Here is a 21,620-nt window from a genome sequence, read left to right as displayed (position 1 = left end):
TAGATTTCTGTGCTGGGTATTTGGGTTACAATGATAGATTTCTGTGCTGGGTATTTGGGTTACAATGATAGATTTCTGTCCGGGTATTTGGGTTACAATGATAGATTTCTGTGCTGGGTATTTGGGTTACAATGATAGATTTCTGTGCCGGGTATTTGGGTTACAATGATAGATTTCTGTGCTGGGTATTTGGGTTACAATGATAGATTTCTGTGCTGGGTATTGGGTTACAATGATAGATTTCTGTGCTGGGTATTTGGGTTACAATGATAGATTTCTGTGCTGGGTATTTGGGTTACAATGATAGATTTCTGTGCTGGGTATTTGGGTTACAATGATAGATTTCTGTGCGGGTATTTGGGTTACAATGATAGATTTCTGTGCTGGTATTTGGGTTACAATGATAGATTTCTGTCTGGGTATTTGGGTTACAATGATAGATTTCTGTGCTGGGTATTTGGGTTACAATGATAGATTTCTGTGCTGGGTATTTGGGTTACAATGATAGATTTCTGTGCTGGGTATTTGGGTTACAATGATAGATTTCTGTGCTGGGTATTTGGGTTACAATGATAGATTTCTGTGCTGGGTATTTGGGTTACAATGATAGATTTCTGTGCTGGGTATTTGGGTTACAATGATAGATTTCTGTGCTGGGTATTTGGGTTACAATGATAGATTTCTGTGCTGGGTATTTGGGTTACAATGATAGATTTCTGTGCTGGGTATTTGGGTTACAATGATAGATTTCTGTGCTGGGTATTTGGGTTACAATGATAGATTTCTGTGCTGGTATTTGGGTTACAATGATAGATTTCTGTGCTGGGTATTTGGGTTACAATGATAGATTTCTGTGCTGGGTATTTGGGTTACAATGATAGATTTCTGTGCTGGTATTTGGGTTACAATGATAGATTTCTGTCTGGGTATTTGGGTTACAATGATAGATTTCTGTGCTGGGTATTTGGGTTACAATGATAGATTTCTGTGCTGGGTATTTGGGTTACAATGATAGATTTCTGTGCTGGGTATTTGGGTTACAATGATAGATTTCTGTCTGGGTATTTGGGTTACAATGATAGATTTCTGTGCCGGGTATTTGGGTTACAATGATAGATTTCTGTGCTGGGTATTTGGGTTACAATGATAGATTTCTGTGCCGGGTATTTGGGTTACAATGATAGATTTCTGTGCTGGGTATTTGGGTTACAATGATAGATTTCTGTGCTGGGTATTTGGGTTACAATGATAGATTTCTGTGCCGGGTATTTGGGTTACAATGATAGATTTCTGTGCTGGGTATTTGGGTTACAATGATAGATTTCTGTCCGGGTATTTGGGTTACAATGATAGATTTCTGTGCTGGGTATTAGGGTTACAATGATAGATTTCTGTCTGGGTATTTGGGTTACAATGATAGATTTCTGTGCTGGGTATTTGGGTTACAATGATAGATTTCTGTGCTGGGTATTTGGGTTACAGTGATAGATTTCTGTCCGGGTATTTGGGTTACAATGATAGATTTCTGTCCGGGTATTTGGGTTACAATGATAGATTTCTGTCCGGGTATTTGGGTTACAATGATGGATTTCTGTGCTGGGTATTTGGGTTACAATGATAGATTTCTGTGCTGGGTATTTGGGTTACAATGATAGATTTCTGTGCTGGGTATTTGGGTTACAATGATAGATTTCTGTGCTGGTATTTGGGTTACAATGATAGATTTCTGTGCTGGGTATTTGGGTTACAATGATAGATTTCTGTCCGGGTATTTGGGTTACAATGATAGATTTCTGTGCTGGGTATTTGGGTTACAATGATAGATTTCTGTGCCGGGTATTTGGGTTACAATGATAGATTTCTGTGCTGGGTATTTGGGTTACAATGATAGATTTCTGTGCTGGGTATTGGGTTACAATGATAGATTTCTGTGCTGGGTATTTGGGTTACAATGATAGATTTCTGTGCTGGGTATTTGGGTTACAATGATAGATTTCTGTGCTGGGTATTTGGGTTACAATGATAGATTTCTGTGCGGGTATTTGGGTTACAATGATAGATTTCTGTGCTGGTATTAGGGTTACAATGATAGATTTCTGTGCGGGTATTTGGGTTACAATGATAGATTTCTGTCTGGGTATTTGGGTTACAATGATAGATTTCTGTGCTGGGTATTTGGGTTACAATGATAGATTTCTGTGCTGGGTATTTGGGTTACAATGATAGATTTCTGTGCCGGGTATTTGGGTTACAATGATAGATTTCTGTGCTTGGTATTTGGGTTACAATGATAGATTTCTGTGCTGGTATTAGGGTTACAATGATAGATTTCTGTGCGGGTATTTGGGTTACAATGATAGATTTCTGTGCTGGGTATTTGGGTTACAATGATAGATTTCTGTCCGGGTATTTGGGTTACAATGATAGATTTCTGTGCTGGGTATTTGGGTTACAATGATAGATTTCTGTGCTGGGTATTTGGGTTACAATGATAGATTTCTGTCCGGGTATTTGGGTTACAATGATAGATTTCTGTGCTGGGTATTTGGGTTACAATGATAGATTTCTGTCTGGGTATTTGGGTTACAATGATAGATTTCTGTGCTGGGTATTTGGGTTACAATGATAGATTTCTGTGCTGGGTATTTGGGTTACAATGATAGATTTCTGTGCTGGTATTTGGGTTACAATGATAGATTTCTGTGCTGGGTATTTGGGTTACAATGATAGATTTCTGTGCTGGGTATTTGGGTTACAATGATAGATTTCTGTGCTGGGTATTTGGGTTACAATGATAGATTTCTGTGCTGGGTATTTGGGTTACAATGATAGATTTCTGTGCTGGGTATTTGGGTTACAATGATAGATTTCTGTGCCGGGTATTTGGGTTACAGTGATAGATTTCTGTGCTGGGTATTTGGGTTACAATGATAGATTTCTGTGCTGGGTATTGGGGTTACAATGATAGATTTCTGTGCTGGGTATTTGGGTTACAATGATAGATTTCTGTGCTGGGTATTTGGGTTACAATGATAGATTTCTGTGCCGGGTATTTGGGTTACAATGATAGATTTCTGTCCGGGTATTTGGGTTACAATGATAGATTTCTGTGCTGGGTATTTGGGTTACAATGATAGATTTCTGTGCTGGGTATTTGGGTTACAATGATAGATTTCTGTGCTTGGTATTTGGGTTACAATGATAGATTTCTGTGCGGGTATTTGGGTTACAATGATAGATTTCTGTGCTGGGTATTTGGGTTACAATGATAGATTTCTGTGCTTGGTATTTGGGTTACAATGATAGATTTCTGTGCTGGGTATTTGGGTTACAATGATAGATTTCTGTCTGGGTATTTGGGTTACAGTGATAGATTTCTGTCTGGGTATTTGGGTTACAGTGATAGATTTCTGTGCTGGGTATTGGGGTTACAATGATAGATTTCTGTGCTGGGTATTTGGGTTACAATGATAGATTTCTGTGCTGGGTATTTGGGTTACAATGATAGATTTCTGTGCCGGGTATTTGGGTTACAATGATAGATTTCTGTCCGGGTATTTGGGTTACAATGATAGATTTCTGTGCTGGGTATTTGGGTTACAATGATAGATTTCTGTGCCGGGTATTTGGGTTACAATGATAGATTTCTGTGCCGGGTATTTGGGTTACAATGATAGATTTCTGTGCTGGGTATTTGGGTTACAATGATAGATTTCTGTGCTGGGTATTTGGGTTACAATGATAGATTTCTGTGCTGGGTATTTGGGTTACAATGATAGATTTCTGTCCGGGTATTTGGGTTACAATGATAGATTTCTGTGCTGGGTATTTGGGTTACAATGATAGATTTCTGTGCTGGGTATTTGGGTTACAATGATAGATTTCTGTGCTGGGTATTTGGGTTACAATGATAGATTTCTGTGCTGGTATTTGGGTTACAATGATAGATTTCTGTGCTGGGTATTTGGGTTACAATGATAGATTTCTGTGCCGGGTATTTGGGTTACAATGATAGATTTCTGTGCTGGGTATTTGGGTTACAATGATAGATTTCTGTCCGGGTATTTGGGTTACAATGATAGATTTCTGTGCTGGGTATTTGGGTTACAATGATAGATTTCTGTGCTGGGTATTTGGGTTACAATGATAGATTTCTGTGCTGGGTATTTGGGTTACAATGATAGATTTCTGTGCTGGTATTTGGGTTACAATGATAGATTTCTGTGCTGGGTATTTGGGTTACAATGATAGATTTCTGTGCTGGGTATTTGGGTTACAATGATAGATTTCTGTGCTGGGTATTTGGGTTACAATGATAGATTTCTGTGCCGGGTATTTGGGTTACAATGATAGATTTCTGTGCTGGGTATTTGGGTTACAATGATAGATTTCTGTGCTGGGTATTTGGGTTACAATGATAGATTTCTGTGCTGGGTATTTGGGTTACAATGATAGATTTCTGTCCGGGTATTTGGGTTACAATGATAGATTTCTGTGCTGGGTATTTGGGTTACAATGATAGATTTCTGTGCTGGGTATTTGGGTTACAATGATAGATTTCTGTGCGGGTATTTGGGTTACAATGATAGATTTCTGTCTGGGTATTTGGGTTACAATGATAGATTTCTGTGCTGGGTATTTGGGTTACAATGATAGATTTCTGTGCTGGGTATTTGGGTTACAATGATAGATTTCTGTCCGGGTATTTGGGTTACAATGATAGATTTCTGTGCTGGGTATTTGGGTTACAATGATAGATTTCTGTGCTGGGTATTTGGGTTACAATGATAGATTTCTGTGCTGGGTATTTGGGTTACAATGATAGATTTCTGTGCTGGGTATTTGGGTTACAATGATAGATTTCTGTGCTGGGTATTTGGGTTACAATGATAGATTTCTGTGCTGGGTATTTGGGTTACAATGATAGATTTCTGTGCTGGGTATTTGGGTTACAATGATAGATTTCTGTGCTGGGTATTTGGGTTACAGTGATAGATTTCTGTGCTGGGTATTTGGGTTACAATGATAGATTTCTGTGCTGGGTATTTGGGTTACAATGATAGATTTCTGTGCTGGGTATTTGGGTTACAATGATAGATTTCTGTGCTGGGTATTTGGGTTACAATGATAGATTTCTGTGCTGGGTATTTGGGTTACAATGATAGATTTCTGTGCCGGGTATTTGGGTTACAATGATAGATTTCTGTGCCGGGTATTTGGGTTACAATGATAGATTTCTGTGCCGGGTATTTGGGTTACAATGATAGATTTCTGTGCTGGGTATTTGGGTTACAATGATAGATTTCTGTGCCGGGTATTTGGGTTACAATGATAGATTTCTGTCTGGGTATTTGGGTTTCAATGATAGATTTCTGTGCCGGGTATTTGGGTTACAATGATAGATTTCTGTGCTGGGTATTTGGGTTACAATGATAGATTTCTGTGCTGGGTATTTGGGTTACAATGATAGATTTCTGTGCCGGGTATTTGGGTTACAATGATAGATTTCTGTGCTGGGTATTTGGGTTACAATGATAGATTTCTGTCTGGGTATTTGGGTTACAATGATAGATTTCTGTGCTGGGTATTTGGGTTACAGTGATAGATTTCTGTGCTGGGTATTTGGGTTACAGTGATAGATTTCTGTGCTGGGTATTTGGGTTACAATGATAGATTTCTGTGCTGGGTATTTGGGTTACAATGATAGATTTCTGTGCTGGGTATTTGGGTTACAATGATAGATTTCTGTCTGGGTATTTGGGTTACAATGATAGATTTCTGTGCTGGTATTTGGGTTACAATGATAGATTTCTGTCTGGGTATTTGGGTTACAATGATAGATTTCTGTGCTGGGTATTTGGGTTACAATGATAGATTTCTGTGCTGGGTATTTGGGTTACAATGATAGATTTCTGTGCTGGTATTTGGGTTACAATGATAGATTTCTGTGCTGGGTATTTGGGTTACAATGATAGATTTCTGTGCTGGGTATTTGGGTTACAATGATAGATTTCTGTGCTGGGTATTTGGGTTACAATGATAGATTTCTGTGCTGGTATTTGGGTTACAATGATAGATTTCTGTGCCGGGTATTTGGGTTACAATGATAGATTTCTGTGCTGGGTATTTGGGTTACAATGATAGATTTCTGTGCTGGTATTTGGGTTACAATGATAGATTTCTGTGCTGGGTATTTGGGTTACAATGATAGATTTCTGTGCTGGGTATTTGGGTTACAATGATAGATTTCTGTGCTGGGTATTTGGGTTACAATGATAGATTTCTGTGCCGGGTATTTGGGTTACAATGATAGATTTCTGTGCTGGGTATTTGGGTTACAATGATAGATTTCTGTGCTGGGTATTTGGGTTACAATGATAGATTTCTGTGCTGGGTATTTGGGTTACAATGATAGATTTCTGTGCTGGGTATTTGGGTTACAATGATAGATTTCTGTGCTGGGTATTTGGGTTACAATGATAGATTTCTGTGCCGGGTATTTGGGTTACAATGATAGATTTCTGTGCTGGTATTTGGGTTACAATGATAGATTTCTGTGCTGGGTATTTGGGTTACAATGATAGATTTCTGTGCTGGGTATTTGGGTTACAATGATAGATTTCTGTGCTGGGTATTTGGGTTACAATGATAGATTTCTGTGCTGGGTATTTGGGTTACAATGATAGATTTCTGTGCTGGGTATTTGGGTTACAATGATAGATTTCTGTGCTGGGTATTTGGGTTACAATGATAGATTTCTGTGCTGGGTATTTGGGTTACAATGATAGATTTCTGTGCTGGTATTTGGGTTACAATGATAGATTTCTGTGCTGGGTATTTGGGTTACAGTGATAGATTTCTGTGCTGGGTATTTGGGTTACAATGATAGATTTCTGTGCTGGGTATTTGGGTTACAATGATAGATTTCTGTGCTGGGTATTTGGGTTACAATGATAGATTTCTGTGCTGGGTATTTGGGTTACAATGATAGATTTCTGTGCTGGTATTTGGGTTACAATGATAGATTTCTGTGCTGGGTATTTGGGTTACAATGATAGATTTCTGTGCTGGGTATTTGGGTTACAATGATAGATTTCTGTGCTGGGTATTTGGGTTACAATGATAGATTTCTGTGCTGGTATTTGGGTTACAATGATAGATTTCTGTGCTGGGTATTTGGGTTACAGTGATAGATTTCTGTGCCGGGTATTTGGGTTACAATGATAGATTTCTGTCTGGGTATTTGGGTTACAATGATAGATTTCTGTGCCGGGTATTTGGGTTACAGTGATAGATTTCTGTCTGGGTATTTGGGTTACAATGATAGATTTCTGTGCTGGGTATTTGGGTTACAATGATAGATTTCTGTGCTGGGTATTTGGGTTACAATGATAGATTTCTGTGCTGGGTATTTGGGTTACAATGATAGATTTCTGTGCTGGGTATTTGGGTTACAATGATAGATTTCTGTGCTGGTATTTGGGTTACAATGATAGATTTCTGTGCTGGGTATTTGGGTTACAATGATAGATTTCTGTGCTGGGTATTTGGGTTACAATGATAGATTTCTGTGCTGGGTATTTGGGTTACAATGATAGATTTCTGTGCTGGTATTTGGGTTACAATGATAGATTTCTGTCTGGGTATTTGGGTTACAATGATAGATTTCTGTGCTGGGTATTTGGGTTACAATGATAGATTTCTGTCTGGGTATTTGGGTTACAATGATAGATTTCTGTCTGGGTATTTGGGTTACAATGATAGATTTCTGTCTGGGTATTTGGGTTACAATGATAGATTTCTGTGCTGGGTATTTGGGTTACAATGATAGATTTCTGTGCTGGTATTTGGGTTACAATGATAGATTTCTGTGCTGGGTATTTGGGTTACAATGATAGATTTCTGTGCTGGTATTTGGGTTACAATGATAGATTTCTGTGCTGGGTATTTGGGTTACAATGATAGATTTCTGTGCTGGGTATTTGGGTTACAATGATAGATTTCTGTCTGGGTATTTGGGTTACAATGATAGATTTCTGTGCTGGGTATTTGGGTTACAATGATAGATTTCTGTGCTGGTATTTGGGTTACAATGATAGATTTCTGTGCTGGGTATTTGGGTTACAATGATAGATTTCTGTGCTGGGTATTTGGGTTACAATGATAGATTTCTGTGCTGGGTATTTGGGTTACAATGATAGATTTCTGTGCTGGGTATTTGGGTTACAATGATAGATTTCTGTGCTGGGTATTTGGGTTACAATGATAGATTTCTGTCTGGGTATTTGGGTTACAATGATAGATTTCTGTCCGGGTATTTGGGTTACAATGATAGATTTCTGTGCTGGGTATTTGGGTTACAGTGATAGATTTCTGTCCGGGTATTTGGGTTACAATGATAGATTTCTGTGCTGGTATTTGGGTTACAATGATAGATTTCTGTGCCGGGTATTTGGGTTACAATGATAGATTTCTGTGCTGGGTATTTGGGTTACAATGATAGATTTCTGTGCTGGGTATTTGGGTTACAATGATAGATTTCTGTCCGGGTATTTGGGTTACAATGATAGATTTCTGTGCCGGGTATTTGGGTTACAATGATAGATTTCTGTGCTGGTATTTGGGTTACAATGATAGATTTCTGTCTGGGTATTTGGGTTACAATGATAGATTTCTGTGCTGGGTATTTGGGTTACAATGATAGATTTCTGTGCTGGGTATTTGGGTTACAATGATAGATTTCTGTGCTGGTATTTGGGTTACAATGATAGATTTCTGTCTGGGTATTTGGGTTACAATGATAGATTTCTGTGCTGGGTATTTGGGTTACAATGATAGATTTCTGTGCTGGGTATTTGGGTTACAATGATAGATTTCTGTGCTGGGTATTTGGGTTACAATGATAGATTTCTGTGCTGGGTATTTGGGTTACAATGATAGATTTCTGTGCTGGGTATTTGGGTTACAATGATAGATTTCTGTGCTGGTATTTGGGTTACAATGATAGATTTCTGTGCTGGGTATTTGGGTTACAATGATAGATTTCTGTGCTGGGTATTTGGGTTACAATGATAGATTTCTGTGCTGGTATTTGGGTTACAATGATAGATTTCTGTCTGGGTATTTGGGTTACAATGATAGATTTCTGTGCTGGGTATTTGGGTTACAATGATAGATTTCTGTCTGGGTATTTGGGTTACAATGATAGATTTCTGTGCTGGGTATTTGGGTTACAATGATAGATTTCTGTGCTGGGTATTTGGGTTACAATGATAGATTTCTGTGCTGGGTATTTGGGTTACAATGATAGATTTCTGTGCTGGGTATTTGGGTTACAATGATAGATTTCTGTGCTGGGTATTTGGGTTACAATGATAGATTTCTGTGCTGGGTATTTGGGTTACAATGATAGATTTCTGTGCTGGGTATTTGGGTTACAATGATAGATTTCTGTCTGGGTATTTGGGTTACAATGATAGATTTCTGTGCCGGGTATTTGGGTTACAATGATAGATTTCTGTGCTGGGTATTTGGGTTACAATGATAGATTTCTGTGCCGGGTATTTGGGTTACAATGATAGATTTCTGTGCTGGGTATTTGGGTTACAATGATAGATTTCTGTGCTGGGTATTTGGGTTACAATGATAGATTTCTGTGCCGGGTATTTGGGTTACAATGATAGATTTCTGTGCTGGGTATTTGGGTTACAATGATAGATTTCTGTCCGGGTATTTGGGTTACAATGATAGATTTCTGTGCTGGGTATTAGGGTTACAATGATAGATTTCTGTCTGGGTATTTGGGTTACAATGATAGATTTCTGTGCTGGGTATTTGGGTTACAATGATAGATTTCTGTGCTGGGTATTTGGGTTACAATGATAGATTTCTGTGCTGGGTATTTGGGTTACAATGATAGATTTCTGTCTGGGTATTTGGGTTACAATGATAGATTTCTGTGCTGGGTATTTGGGTTACAATGATAGATTTCTGTGCTGGGTATTTGGGTTACAATGATAGATTTCTGTGCTGGGTATTTGGGTTACAATGATAGATTTCTGTGCTGGGTATTTGGGTTACAATGATAGATTTCTGTCTGGGTTTTTGCGATTGCTTTAGTATTGTTCTTATGAATTCCACTTGATGAGAGGTTGATTTTCCAGACTCTAGGCGAGATAAATGCTGGGGAATGTCTGCTTGCAGTTATCCTGGACCGCCAGTTCATGTCTTCGATGTTTCATTTTTGCAGCTCTATCTGTCCTCCCCCCGCGTCCCTCGCTCCATTAATCTGTGTGTGTGCCGTGGATGGGACTGCAGTGTTACGATTGTTTTGTCGCAGTATGTGGGGGGGTCTGTGCATTAGTGCCATGTCCACGCTCTCTCTGATCTGTTAGTATTAAGATATATACGTTGTATCTTGTACTATTGTCCCATTCTGGCAGGGAGAGTGGATGTATCATGTAGCGCAGTAGGTGTGGTTTCAAACAAGGTGGCGTTAGCAGCTATATAATGAAATGCTACAGGATAGCTGTGAAATTCTGTGTAGTGTATGACATACAAAGAGCAATGGGGAATTGGGGGCCCACCCGGAACATGCATTCTTAGTAGTGGCGCTGCGTCAAAGAGCAAAATCGATACAAAATACAGTTAAAGGAACAGCACACACAAACAAAAATACAGTTTTACATTTTACAAGGCTGCTTCAAATCCCCTCTCTCAGCAAACACAGCCCAGCACTGCGTCACAGTACCAGGAAATCGGTGGGTCCTACGCTACATGCTAGGAATCTGATTCCTATTGGGCACCCCACCCATCCACTATAGGGGCTTGTTTGGAAGTGACCACAGGAAGCGGTTTAACACGCTAACGTGCAATACTTACAGCTTCATCTCGAAATGGCCGTATGGTGGAACTGAACCCCCAGATTTTTCTGCTGAGAGAGGTGATAAAAGAAGCCTTGTTAAATGTGTGTGCACTGTTCTTTAATCTATATTTTGTATACTAAGAGCAATGACATGCAATGATACGTGTCATGGCCAGCTCCGTGTAACGATATTCAGTAACTGTATACTGTGTGACACGTGTCATGGCCAGCTGTATACTGTGTGAGACGTGTCACGGCCAGCTCTGTGTAGTGATATTCAGTAACTGTATACTGTGTGAGACGTGTCACGGCCAGCTCTGTGTAGGATATTCAGTAACTGTATACTGTGTGAGACGTGTCACGGCCAGCTCTGTGTAGTGATATTCAGTAACTGTATACTGTGTGACACGTGTCACGGCCAGCTCTGTGTAGGATATTCAGTAACTGTATACTGTGTGACACGTGTCACGGCCAGCTCTGTGTAGGATATTCAGTAACTGTATACTGTGTGAGACGTGTCACGGCCAGCTCTGTGTAGGATATTCAGTAACTGTATACTGTGTGAGACGTGTCACGGCCAGCTCTGTGTAGGATATTCAGTAACTGTATACTGTGTGACACGTGTCACGGCCAGCTCTGTGTAGTGATATTCAGTAACTGTATACTGTGTGAGACGTGTCACGGCCAGCTCTGTGTAGGATATTCAGTAACTGTATACTGTGTGAGACGTGTCACGGCCAGCTCTGTGTAGGATATTCAGTAACTGTATACTGTGTGAGACGTGTCACGGCCAGCTCTGTGTAGGATATTCAGTAACTGTATACTGTCTGAGACGTGTCACGGCCAGCTCTGTGTAGTGATATTCAGTAACTGTATACTGTGTGACACGTGTCACGGCCAGCTCTGTGTAGTGATATTCAGTAACTGTATACTGTGTGAGACGTGTCACGGCCAGCTCTGTGTAGTGATATTCAGTAACTGTATACTGTGTGAGACGTGTCACGGCCAGCTCTGTGTAGGATATTCAGTAACTGTATACTGTGTGACACGTGTCACGGCCAGCTCTGTGTAGGATATTCAGTAACTGTATACTGTGTGAGACGTGTCACGGCCAGCTCTGTGTAGGATATTCAGTAACTGTATACTGTGTGAGACGTGTCACGGCCAGCTCTGTGTAGGATATTCAGTAACTGTATACTGTGTGAGACGTGTCACGGCCAGCTCCGTGTAGGATATTCAGTAACTGTATACTGTGTGAGACGTGTCACGGCCACCTCTGTGTAGGATAGTCAGTAACTGTATACTGTGTGAGACGTGTCACGGCCAGCTCTGTGTAGGATATTCAGTAACTGTATACTGTGTGAGACGTGTCACGGCCAGCTCTGTGTAGGATATTCAGTAACTGTATACTGTGTGACACGTGTCACGGCCAGCTCCGTGTAGGATATTCAGTAACTGTATACTGTGTGAGACGTGTCACGGCCAGCTCTGTGTAGTGATATTCAGTAACTGTATACTGTGTGAGACGTGTCACGGGCAGCTCTGTGTAGGATATTCAGTAACTGTATACTGTGTGACACGTGTCACGGCCAGCTCTGTGTAGGATATTCAGTAACTGTATACTGTGTGACACGTGTCACGGCCAGCTCTGTGTAGGATATTCAGTAACTGTATACTGTGTGAGACGTGTCACGGCCAGCTCTGTGTAGTGATATTCAGTAACTGTATACTGTGTGAGACGTGTCACGGCCAGCTCTGTGTAGTGATATTCAGTAACTGTATACTGTGTGACACGTGTCACGGCCAGCTCTGTGTAGGATATTCAGTAACTGTATACTGTGTGAGACGTGTCACGGCCAGCTCTGTGTAGGATATTCAGTAACTGTATACTGTGTGAGACGTGTTACGGCCAGCTCCGTGTAGTGATATTCAGTAACTGTATACTGTGTGACACGTGTCACGGCCAGCTCTGTGTAGGATATTCAGTAACTGTATACTGTGTGAGACGTGTCACGGCCAGCTCTGTGTAGGATATTCAGTAACTGTATACTGTGTGAGACGTGTCACGGCCAGCTCTGTGTAGGATATTCAGTAACTGTATACTGTGTGAGACGTGTCACGGCCAGCTCTGTGTAGTGATATTCAGTAACTGTATACTGTGTGAGACGTGTCACGGCCAGCTCCGTGTAGTGATATTCAGTAACTGTATACTGTGTGAGACGTGTCACGGCCAGCTCTGTGTAGTGATATTCAGTAACTGTATACTGTGTGAGACGTGTCACGGCCAGCTCCGTGTAGTGATATTCAGTAACTGTATACTGTGTGAGACGTGTCACGGCCAGCTCTGTGTAGTGATATTCAGTAACTGTATACTGTGTGAGACGTGTTACGGCCAGCTCTGTGTAGGATATTCAGTAACTGTATACTGTGTGAGACGTGTCACAGCCAGCTCTGTGTAGGATATTCAGTAACTGTATACTGTGTGAGACGTGTCATGGCCAGCTCTGTGTAGGATATTCAGTAACTGTATACTGTGTGAGACGTGTCACGGCCAGCTCTGTGTAGGATATTCAGTAACTGTATACTGTGTGAGACGTGTCACGGCCAGCTCTGTGTAGGATATTCAGTAACTGTATACTGTGTGAGACGTGTCACGGCCAGCTCTGTGTAGGATATTCAGTAACTGTATACTGTGTGAGACGTGTCACGGCCAGCTCTGTGTAGGATATTCAGTAACTGTATACTGTGTGAGACGTGTCACGGCCAGCTCTGTGTAGGATATTCAGTAACTGTATACTGTGTGAGACGTGTCACGGCCAGCTCTGTGTAGTGATATTCAGTAACTGTATACTGTGTGAGACGTGTCACGGCCAGCTCCGTGTAGTGATATTCAGTAACTGTATACTGTGTGACACGTTTCACGGCCAGCTCTGTGTAGTTATATTCAGTAACTGTATACTGTGTGAGACGTGTCACGGCCAGCTCTGTGTAGTGATATTCAGTAACTGTATACTGTGTGTGAGACGTGTCACGGCCAGCTCCGTGTAGTGATATTCAGTAACTGTATACTGTGTGACACGTGTCACGGCCAGCTCTGTGTAGGATATTCAGTAACTGTATACTGTGTGAGACGTGTCACGGCCAGCTCTGTGTAGGATATTCAGTAACTGTATACTGTGTGAGACGTGTCACGGCCAGCTCTGTGTAGTGATATTCAGTAACTGTATACTGTGTGAGACGTGTCACGGCCAGCTCTGTGTAGGATATTCAGTAACTGTATACTGTGTGACATGTGTCACGGCCAGCTCTGTGTAGGATATTCAGTAACTGTATACTGTGTGAGACGTGTCACGGCCAGCTCTGTGTAGGATATTCAGTAACTGTATACTGTGTGAGACGTGTCACGGCCAGCTCTGTGTAGGATATTCAGTAACTGTATACTGTGTGAGACGTGTCACGGCCAGCTCTGTGTAGGATATTCAGTAACTGTATACTGTGTGACACGTGTCACGGCCAGCTCTGTGTAGTGATATTCAGTAACTGTATACTGTGTGACACGTGTCACGTCCAGCTCTGTGTAGGATATTCAGTAACTGTATACTGTGTGAGACGTGTCACGGCCAGCTCTGTGTAGGATATTCAGTAACTGTATACTGTGTGACACATGTCATGGCCAGCTCTGTGTAGGATATTCAGTAACTGTATACTGTGTGACACGTGTCACGGCCAGCTCTGTGTAGTGATATTCAGTAACTGTATACTGTGTGACACGTGTCACGGCCAGCTCTGTGTAGTGATATTCAGTAACTGTATACTGTGTGACACGTGTCACGTCCAGCTCTGTGTAGGATATTCAGTAACTGTATACTGTGTGACACGTGTCACGGCCAGCTCTGTGTAGGATATTCAGTAACTGTATACTGTGTGACACGTGTCATGGCCAGCTCTGTGTAGGATATTCAGTAACTGTATACTGTGTGAGACGTGTCACGGCCAGCTCTGTGTAGGATATTCAGTAACTGTATACTGTGTGAGACGTGTCACGGCCAGCTCTGTGTAGGATATTCAGTAACTGTATACTGTGTGACACGTGTCACGGCCAGCTCTGTGTAGGATATTCAGTAACTGTATACTGTGTGAGACGTGTCACGGCCAGCTCTGTGTAGTGATATTCAGTAACTGTATACTGTGTGACACGTGTCACGTCCAGCTCTGTGTAGGATATTCAGTAACTGTATACTGTGTGAGACGTGTCACGGCCAGCTCTGTGTAGGATATTCAGTAACTGTATACTGTGTGACACGTGTCACGGCCAGCTCCGTGTAGGATATTCAGTAACTGTATACTGTGTGACACGTGTCACGGCCAGCTCTGTGTAGGATATTCAGTAACTGTATACTGTGTGAGACGTGTCACGGCCAGCTCTGTGTAGGATATTCAGTAACTGTATACTGTGTGAGACGTGTCACGGCCAGCTCTGTGTAGGATATTCAGTAACTGTATACTGTCTGAGACGTGTCACGGCCAGCTCTGTGTAGTGATATTCAGTAACTGTATACTGTGTGACACGTGTCACGGCCAGCTCTGTGTAGTGATATTCAGTAACTGTATACTGTGTGAGACGTGTCACGGCCAGCTCTGTGTAGTGATATTCAGTAACTGTATACTGTGTGAGACGTGTCACGGCCAGCTCTGTGTAGGATATTCAGTAACTGTATACTGTGTGACACGTGTCACGGCCAGCTCTGTGTAGGATATTCAGTAACTGTATACTGTGTGAGACGTGTCACGGCCAGCTCTGTGTAGTGATATTCAGTAACTGTATACTGTGTGACACGTGTCACGGCCAGCTCTGTGTAGGATATTCAGTAACTGTATACTGTGTGAGACGTGTCACGGCCAGCTCTGTGTAGTGATATTCAGTAACTGTATACTGTGTGACACGTGTCACGGCCAGCTCTGTGTAGTGATATTCAGTAACTGTATACTGTGTGAGACGTGTCACGGCCAGCTCTGTGTAGTGATATTCAGTAACTGTATACTGTGTGAGACGTGTCACGGCCAGCTCTGTGTAGTGATATTCAGTAACTGTATACTGTGTGAGACGTGTCACGGCCAGCTTTGTGTAGGATATTCAGTAACTGTATACTGTGTGACACGTGTCACGGCCAGCTCTGTGTAGGATATTCAGTAACTGTATACTGTGTGAGACGTGTCACGGCCAGCTCTGTGTAGGATATTCAGTAACTGTATACTGTCTGAGACGTGTCACGGCCAGCTCTGTGTAGTGATATTCAGTAACTGTATACTGTGTGAGACGTGTCACAGCCAGCTCTGTGTAGTGATATTCAGTAACTGTATACTGTGTGACACGTGTCACGGCCAGCTCTGTGTAGTGATATTCAGTAACTGTATACTGTGTGAGACGTGTCACGGCCAGCTCTGTGTAGTGATATTCAGTAACTGTATACTGTGTGAGACGTGTCACGGCCAGCTCTGTGTAGTGATATTCAGTAACTGTATACTGTGTGAGACGTGTCACGGCCAGCTCTGTGTAGGATATTCAGTAACTGTATACTGTGTGAGACGTGTCACGGCCAGCTCTGTGTAGGATATTCAGTAACTGTATACTGTGTGACACGTGTCACGGCCAGCTCTGTGTAGGATATTCAGTAACTGTATACTGTGTGAGACGTGTCACGGCCAGCTCTGTGTAGGATATTCAGTAACTGTATACTGTGTGAGACGTGTCACGGCCAGCTCTGTGTAGGATATTCAGTAACTGTATACTGTGTGAGACGTGTCACGGCCAGCTCTGTGTAGTGATATTCAGTAACTGTATACTGTGTGAGACGTGTCACGGCCAGCTCTGTGTAGGATATTCAGTAACTGTATACTGTGTGACACGTGTCACGGCCAGCTCTGTGTAGTGATATTCAGTAACTGTATACTGTGTGAGACGTGTCACGGCCAGCTCTGTGTAGGATATTCAGTAACTGTATACTGTGTGAGACGTGTCACGGCCAGCTCTGTGTAGGATATTCAGTAACTGTATACTGTGTGAGACGTGTCACGGCCAGCTCTGTGTAGGATATTCAGTAACTGTATACTGTGTGACACGTGTCACGGCCAGCTCTGTGTAGGATATTCAGTAACTGTATACTGTGTGAGACGTGTCACGGCCAGCTCTGTGTAGTGATATTCAGTAACTGTATACTGTGTGACACGTGTCACGGCCAGCTCTGTGTAGGATATTCAGTAACTGTATACTGTGTGAGACGTGTCACGGCCAGCTCTGTGTAGGATATTCAGTAACTGTATACTGTGTGACACGTGTCACGGCCAGCTCTGTGTAGGATATTCAGTAACTGTATACTGTGTGACACGTGTCACGGCCAGCTCTGTGTAGTGATATTCAGTAACTGTATACTGTGTGAGACGTGTCACGGCCAGCTCTGTGTAGTGATATTCAGTAACTGTATACTGTGTGACACGTGTCACGGCCAGCTCTGTGTAGTGATATTCAGTAACTGTATACTGTGTGACACGTGTCACGGCCAGCTCTGTGTAGGATATTCAGTAACTGTATACTGTGTGAGACGTGTCACGGCCAGCTCTGTGTAGTGATATTCAGTAACTGTATACTGTGTGAGACGTGTCACGGCCAGCTCTGTGTAGGATATTCAGTAACTGTATACTGTGTGACACGTGTCACGGCCAGCTCTGTGTAGTGATATTCAGTAACTGTATACTGTGTGAGACGTGTCACGGCCAGCTCTGTGTAGGATATTCAGTAACTGTATACTGTGTGACACGTGTCACGGCCAGCTCTGTGTAGTGATATTCAGTAACTGTATACTGTGTGACACGTGTCACGGCCAGCTCTGTGTAGTGATATTCAGTAACTGTATACTGTGTGAGACGTGTCACGGCCAGCTCTGTGTAGGATATTCAGTAACTGTATACTGTGTGAGCTCTGTGTAGTGATATTCAGTAACTGTATACTGTGTGAGACGTGTCACGGCCAGCTCTGTGTAGGATATTCAGTAACTGTATACTGTGTGAGCTCTGTGTAGGATATTCAGTAACTGTATACTGTGTGAGACGTGTCACGGCCAGCTCTGTGTAGGATATTCAGTAACTGTATACTGTGTGAGACGTGTCACGGCCAGCTCCGTGTAGGATATTCAGTAACTGTATACTGTGTGAGACGTGTCACGGCCAGCTCTGTGTAGGATATTCAGTAACTGTATACTGTGTGAGCTCTGTGTAGGATATTCAGTAACTGTATACTGTGTGAGACGTGTCACGGCCAGCTCTGTGTAGGATATTCAGTAACTGTATACTGTGTGAGACGTGTCACGGCCAGCTCTGTGTAGGATATTCAGTAACTGTATACTGTGTGAGACGTGTCACGGCCAGCTCTGTGTAGGATATTCAGTAACTGTATACTGTGTGACACGTGTCACGGCCAGCTCTGTGTAGGATATTCAGTAACTGTATACTGTGTGAGACGTGTCACGGCCAGCTCTGTGTAGTGATATTCAGTAACTGTATACTGTGTGAGACGTGTCACGGCCAGCTCTGTGTAGGATATTCAGTAACTGTATACTGTGTGACACGTGTCACGGCCAGCTCTGTGTAGTGATATTCAGTAACTGTATACTGTGTGAGACGTGTCACGGCCAGCTCTGTGTAGTGATATTCAGTAACTGTATACTGTGTGAGACGTGTCACGGCCAGCTCTGTGTAGGATATTCAGTAACTGTATACTGTGTGACACGTGTCACGGCCAGCTCTGTGTAGTGATATTCAGTAACTGTATACTGTGTGAGACGTGTCACGGCCAGCTCTGTGTAGGATATTCAGTAACTGTATACTGTGTGACACGTGTCACGGCCAGCTCTGTGTAGGATATTCAGTAACTGTATACTGTGTGAGACGTGTCACGGCCAGCTCCGTGTAACGATATTCAGTAACTGTATACTGTGTGAGACGTGTCACGGCCAGCTCTGTGTAGGATATTCAGTAACTGTATACTGTGTGACACGTGTCACGGCCAGCTCTGTGTAGGATATTCAGTAACTGTATACTGTGTGAGACGTGTCACGGCCAGCTCTTTGTAGTGATATTCAGTAACTGTATACTGTGTGACACGTGTCACGGCCAGCTCTGTGTAGTGATATTCAGTAACTGTATACTGTGTGAGACGTGTCACGGCCAGCTCTGTGTAGGATATTCAGTAACTGTATACTGTGTGAGACGTGTCACGGCCAGCTCTGTGTAGGATATTCAGTAACTGTATACTGTGTGAGCTCTGTGTAGTGATATTCAGTAACTGTATACTGTGTGAGACGTGTCACGGCCAGCTCTGTGTAGGATATTCAGTAACTGTATACTGTGTGAGACGTGTCACGGCCAGCTCTGTGTAGGATATTCAGTAACTGTATACTGTGTGAGACGTGTCACGGCCAGCTCTGTGTAGGATATTCAGTAACTGTATACTGTGTGAGACGTGTCACGGCCAGCTCTGTGTAGTGATATTCAGTAACTGTATACTGTGTGAGACGTGTCACGGCCAGCTCTGTGTAGGATATTCAGTAACTGTATACTGTGTGACACGTGTCACGGCCAGCTCTGTGTAGTGATATTCAGTAACTGTATACTGTGTGAGACGTGTCACGGCCAGCTCTGTGTAGGATATTCAGTAACTGTATACTGTGTGAGACGTGTCACGGCCAGCTCTGTGTAGGATATTCAGTAACTGTATACTGTGTGACACGTGTCACGGCCAGCTCTGTGTAGGATATTCAGTAACTGTATACTGTGTGAGACGTGTCACGGCCAGCTCTGTGTAGTGATATTCAGTAACTGTATACTGTGTGACACGTGTCACGGCCAGCTCTGTGTAGGATATTCAGTAACTGTATACTGTGTGAGACGTGTCACGGCCAGCTCTGTGTAGGATATTCAGTAACTGTATACTGTGTGACACGTGTCACGGCCAGCTCTGTGTAGGATATTCAGTAACTGTATACTGTGTGAGACGTGTCACGGCCAGCTCTGTGTAGTGATATTCAGTAACTGTATACTGTGTGACACGTGTCACGGCCAGCTCTGTGTAGTGATATTCAGTAACTGTATACTGTGTGACACGTGTCACGGCCAGCTCTGTGTAGGATATTCAGTAACTGTATACTGTGTGAGACGTGTCACGGCCAGCTCTGTGTAGTGATATTCAGTAACTGTATACTGTGTGAGACGTGTCACGGCCAGCTCTGTGTAGGATATTCAGTAACTGTATACTGTGTGACACGTGTCACGGCCAGCTCTGTGTAGTGATATTCAGTAACTGTATACTGTGTGAGACGTGTCACGGCCAGCTCTGTGTAGGATATTCAGTAACTGTATACTGTGTGACACGTGTCACGGCCAGCTCTGTGTAGTGATATTCAGTAACTGTATACTGTGTGACACGTGTCACGGCCAGCTCTGTGTAGTGATATTCAGTAACTGTATACTGTGTGAGACGTGTCACGGCCAGCTCTGTGTAGGATATTCAGTAACTGTATACTGTGTGAGCTCTGTGTAGTGATATTCAGTAACTGTATACTGTGTGAGACGTGTCACGGCCAGCTCTGTGTAGGATATTCAGTAACTGTATACTGTGTGACACGTGTCACGGCCAGCTCTGTGTAGGATATTCAGTAACTGTATACTGTGTGAGACGTGTCACGGCCAGCTCTGTGTAGTGATATTCAGTAACTGTATACTGTGTGAGACGTGTCACGGCCAGCTCTGTGTAGGATATTCAGTAACTGTATACTGTGTGACACGTGTCACGGCCAGCTCTGTGTAGTGATATTCAGTAACTGTATACTGTGTGAGACGTGTCACGGCCAGCTCTGTGTAGGATATTCAGTAACTGTATACTGTGTGAGACGTGTCACGGCCAGCTCTGTGTAGTGATATTCAGTAACTGTATACTGTGTGAGACGTGTCACGGCCAGCTCTGTGTAGGATATTCAGTAACTGTATACTGTGTGACACGTGTCACGGCCAGCTCTGTGTAGTGATATTCAGTAACTGTATACTGTGTGAGACGTGTCACGGCCAGCTCTGTGTAGGATATTCAGTAACTGTATACTGTGTGACACGTGTCACGGCCAGCTCTGTGTAGGATATTCAGTAACTGTATACTGTGTGAGACGTGTCACGGCCAGCTCCGTGTAACGATATTCAGTAACTGTATACTGTGTGAGACGTGTCACGGCCAGCTCTGTGTAGGATATTCAGTAACTGTATACTGTGTGACACGTGTCACGGCCAGCTCTGTGTAGGATATTCAGTAACTGTATACTGTGTGAGACGTGTCACGGCCAGCTCTTTGTAGTGATATTCAGTAACTGTATACTGTGTGACACGTGTCATGGGCTGCTGTCCCTTCTCGCCCACAGAGGAAATTCCATAACTTCACCAAACGAGATCCAATGAAAAGGATGCACGCTAATGAGACAAAGGGTGATCTTAATACAGAGCGCGTACAGCTGGAAGCCATACACAAGGTGAGTCTCCTGACACTTAGTGAGACCCGCTCACCCATTGCTGTGTGGGGTTTTGTGAGTTTTTTCTTTGCTCAGTGGGGATGATGTGGTTAAATGATGTTTACAGATAATAACACCGCTTACACTGCCGTCTACACCCATCCCCCTATACTACATGCAGCCTGATATTTCCTGTATCACAAAATTCCTAT

General features: G+C 42.7%; 1 protein-coding gene across 1 annotated transcript in view; it reads left to right on the top strand.

Moving 5' to 3' along the window:
- Positions 1–21,620, top strand: part of GTF3C2 (general transcription factor IIIC subunit 2) — a 118,716-nt gene that overhangs the window by 92,462 nt on the left and 4,634 nt on the right. The window contains exon 18 of the mRNA XM_063441884.1: positions 21,322–21,429. Coding sequence (XP_063297954.1) covers positions 21,322–21,429 — 108 coding nt within the window. The remainder of the gene's footprint in view (positions 1–21,321; positions 21,430–21,620) is intronic.

Source organism: Pelobates fuscus, chromosome 2, assembly GCF_036172605.1.
Source record: "Pelobates fuscus isolate aPelFus1 chromosome 2, aPelFus1.pri, whole genome shotgun sequence".
NCBI classification, from domain to species: Eukaryota; Metazoa; Chordata; class Amphibia; order Anura; family Pelobatidae; genus Pelobates; species Pelobates fuscus.
The sequence above is the reverse complement of the archived record's forward strand: the minus strand, read 5'-3'. Positions and strand labels throughout refer to the sequence as shown.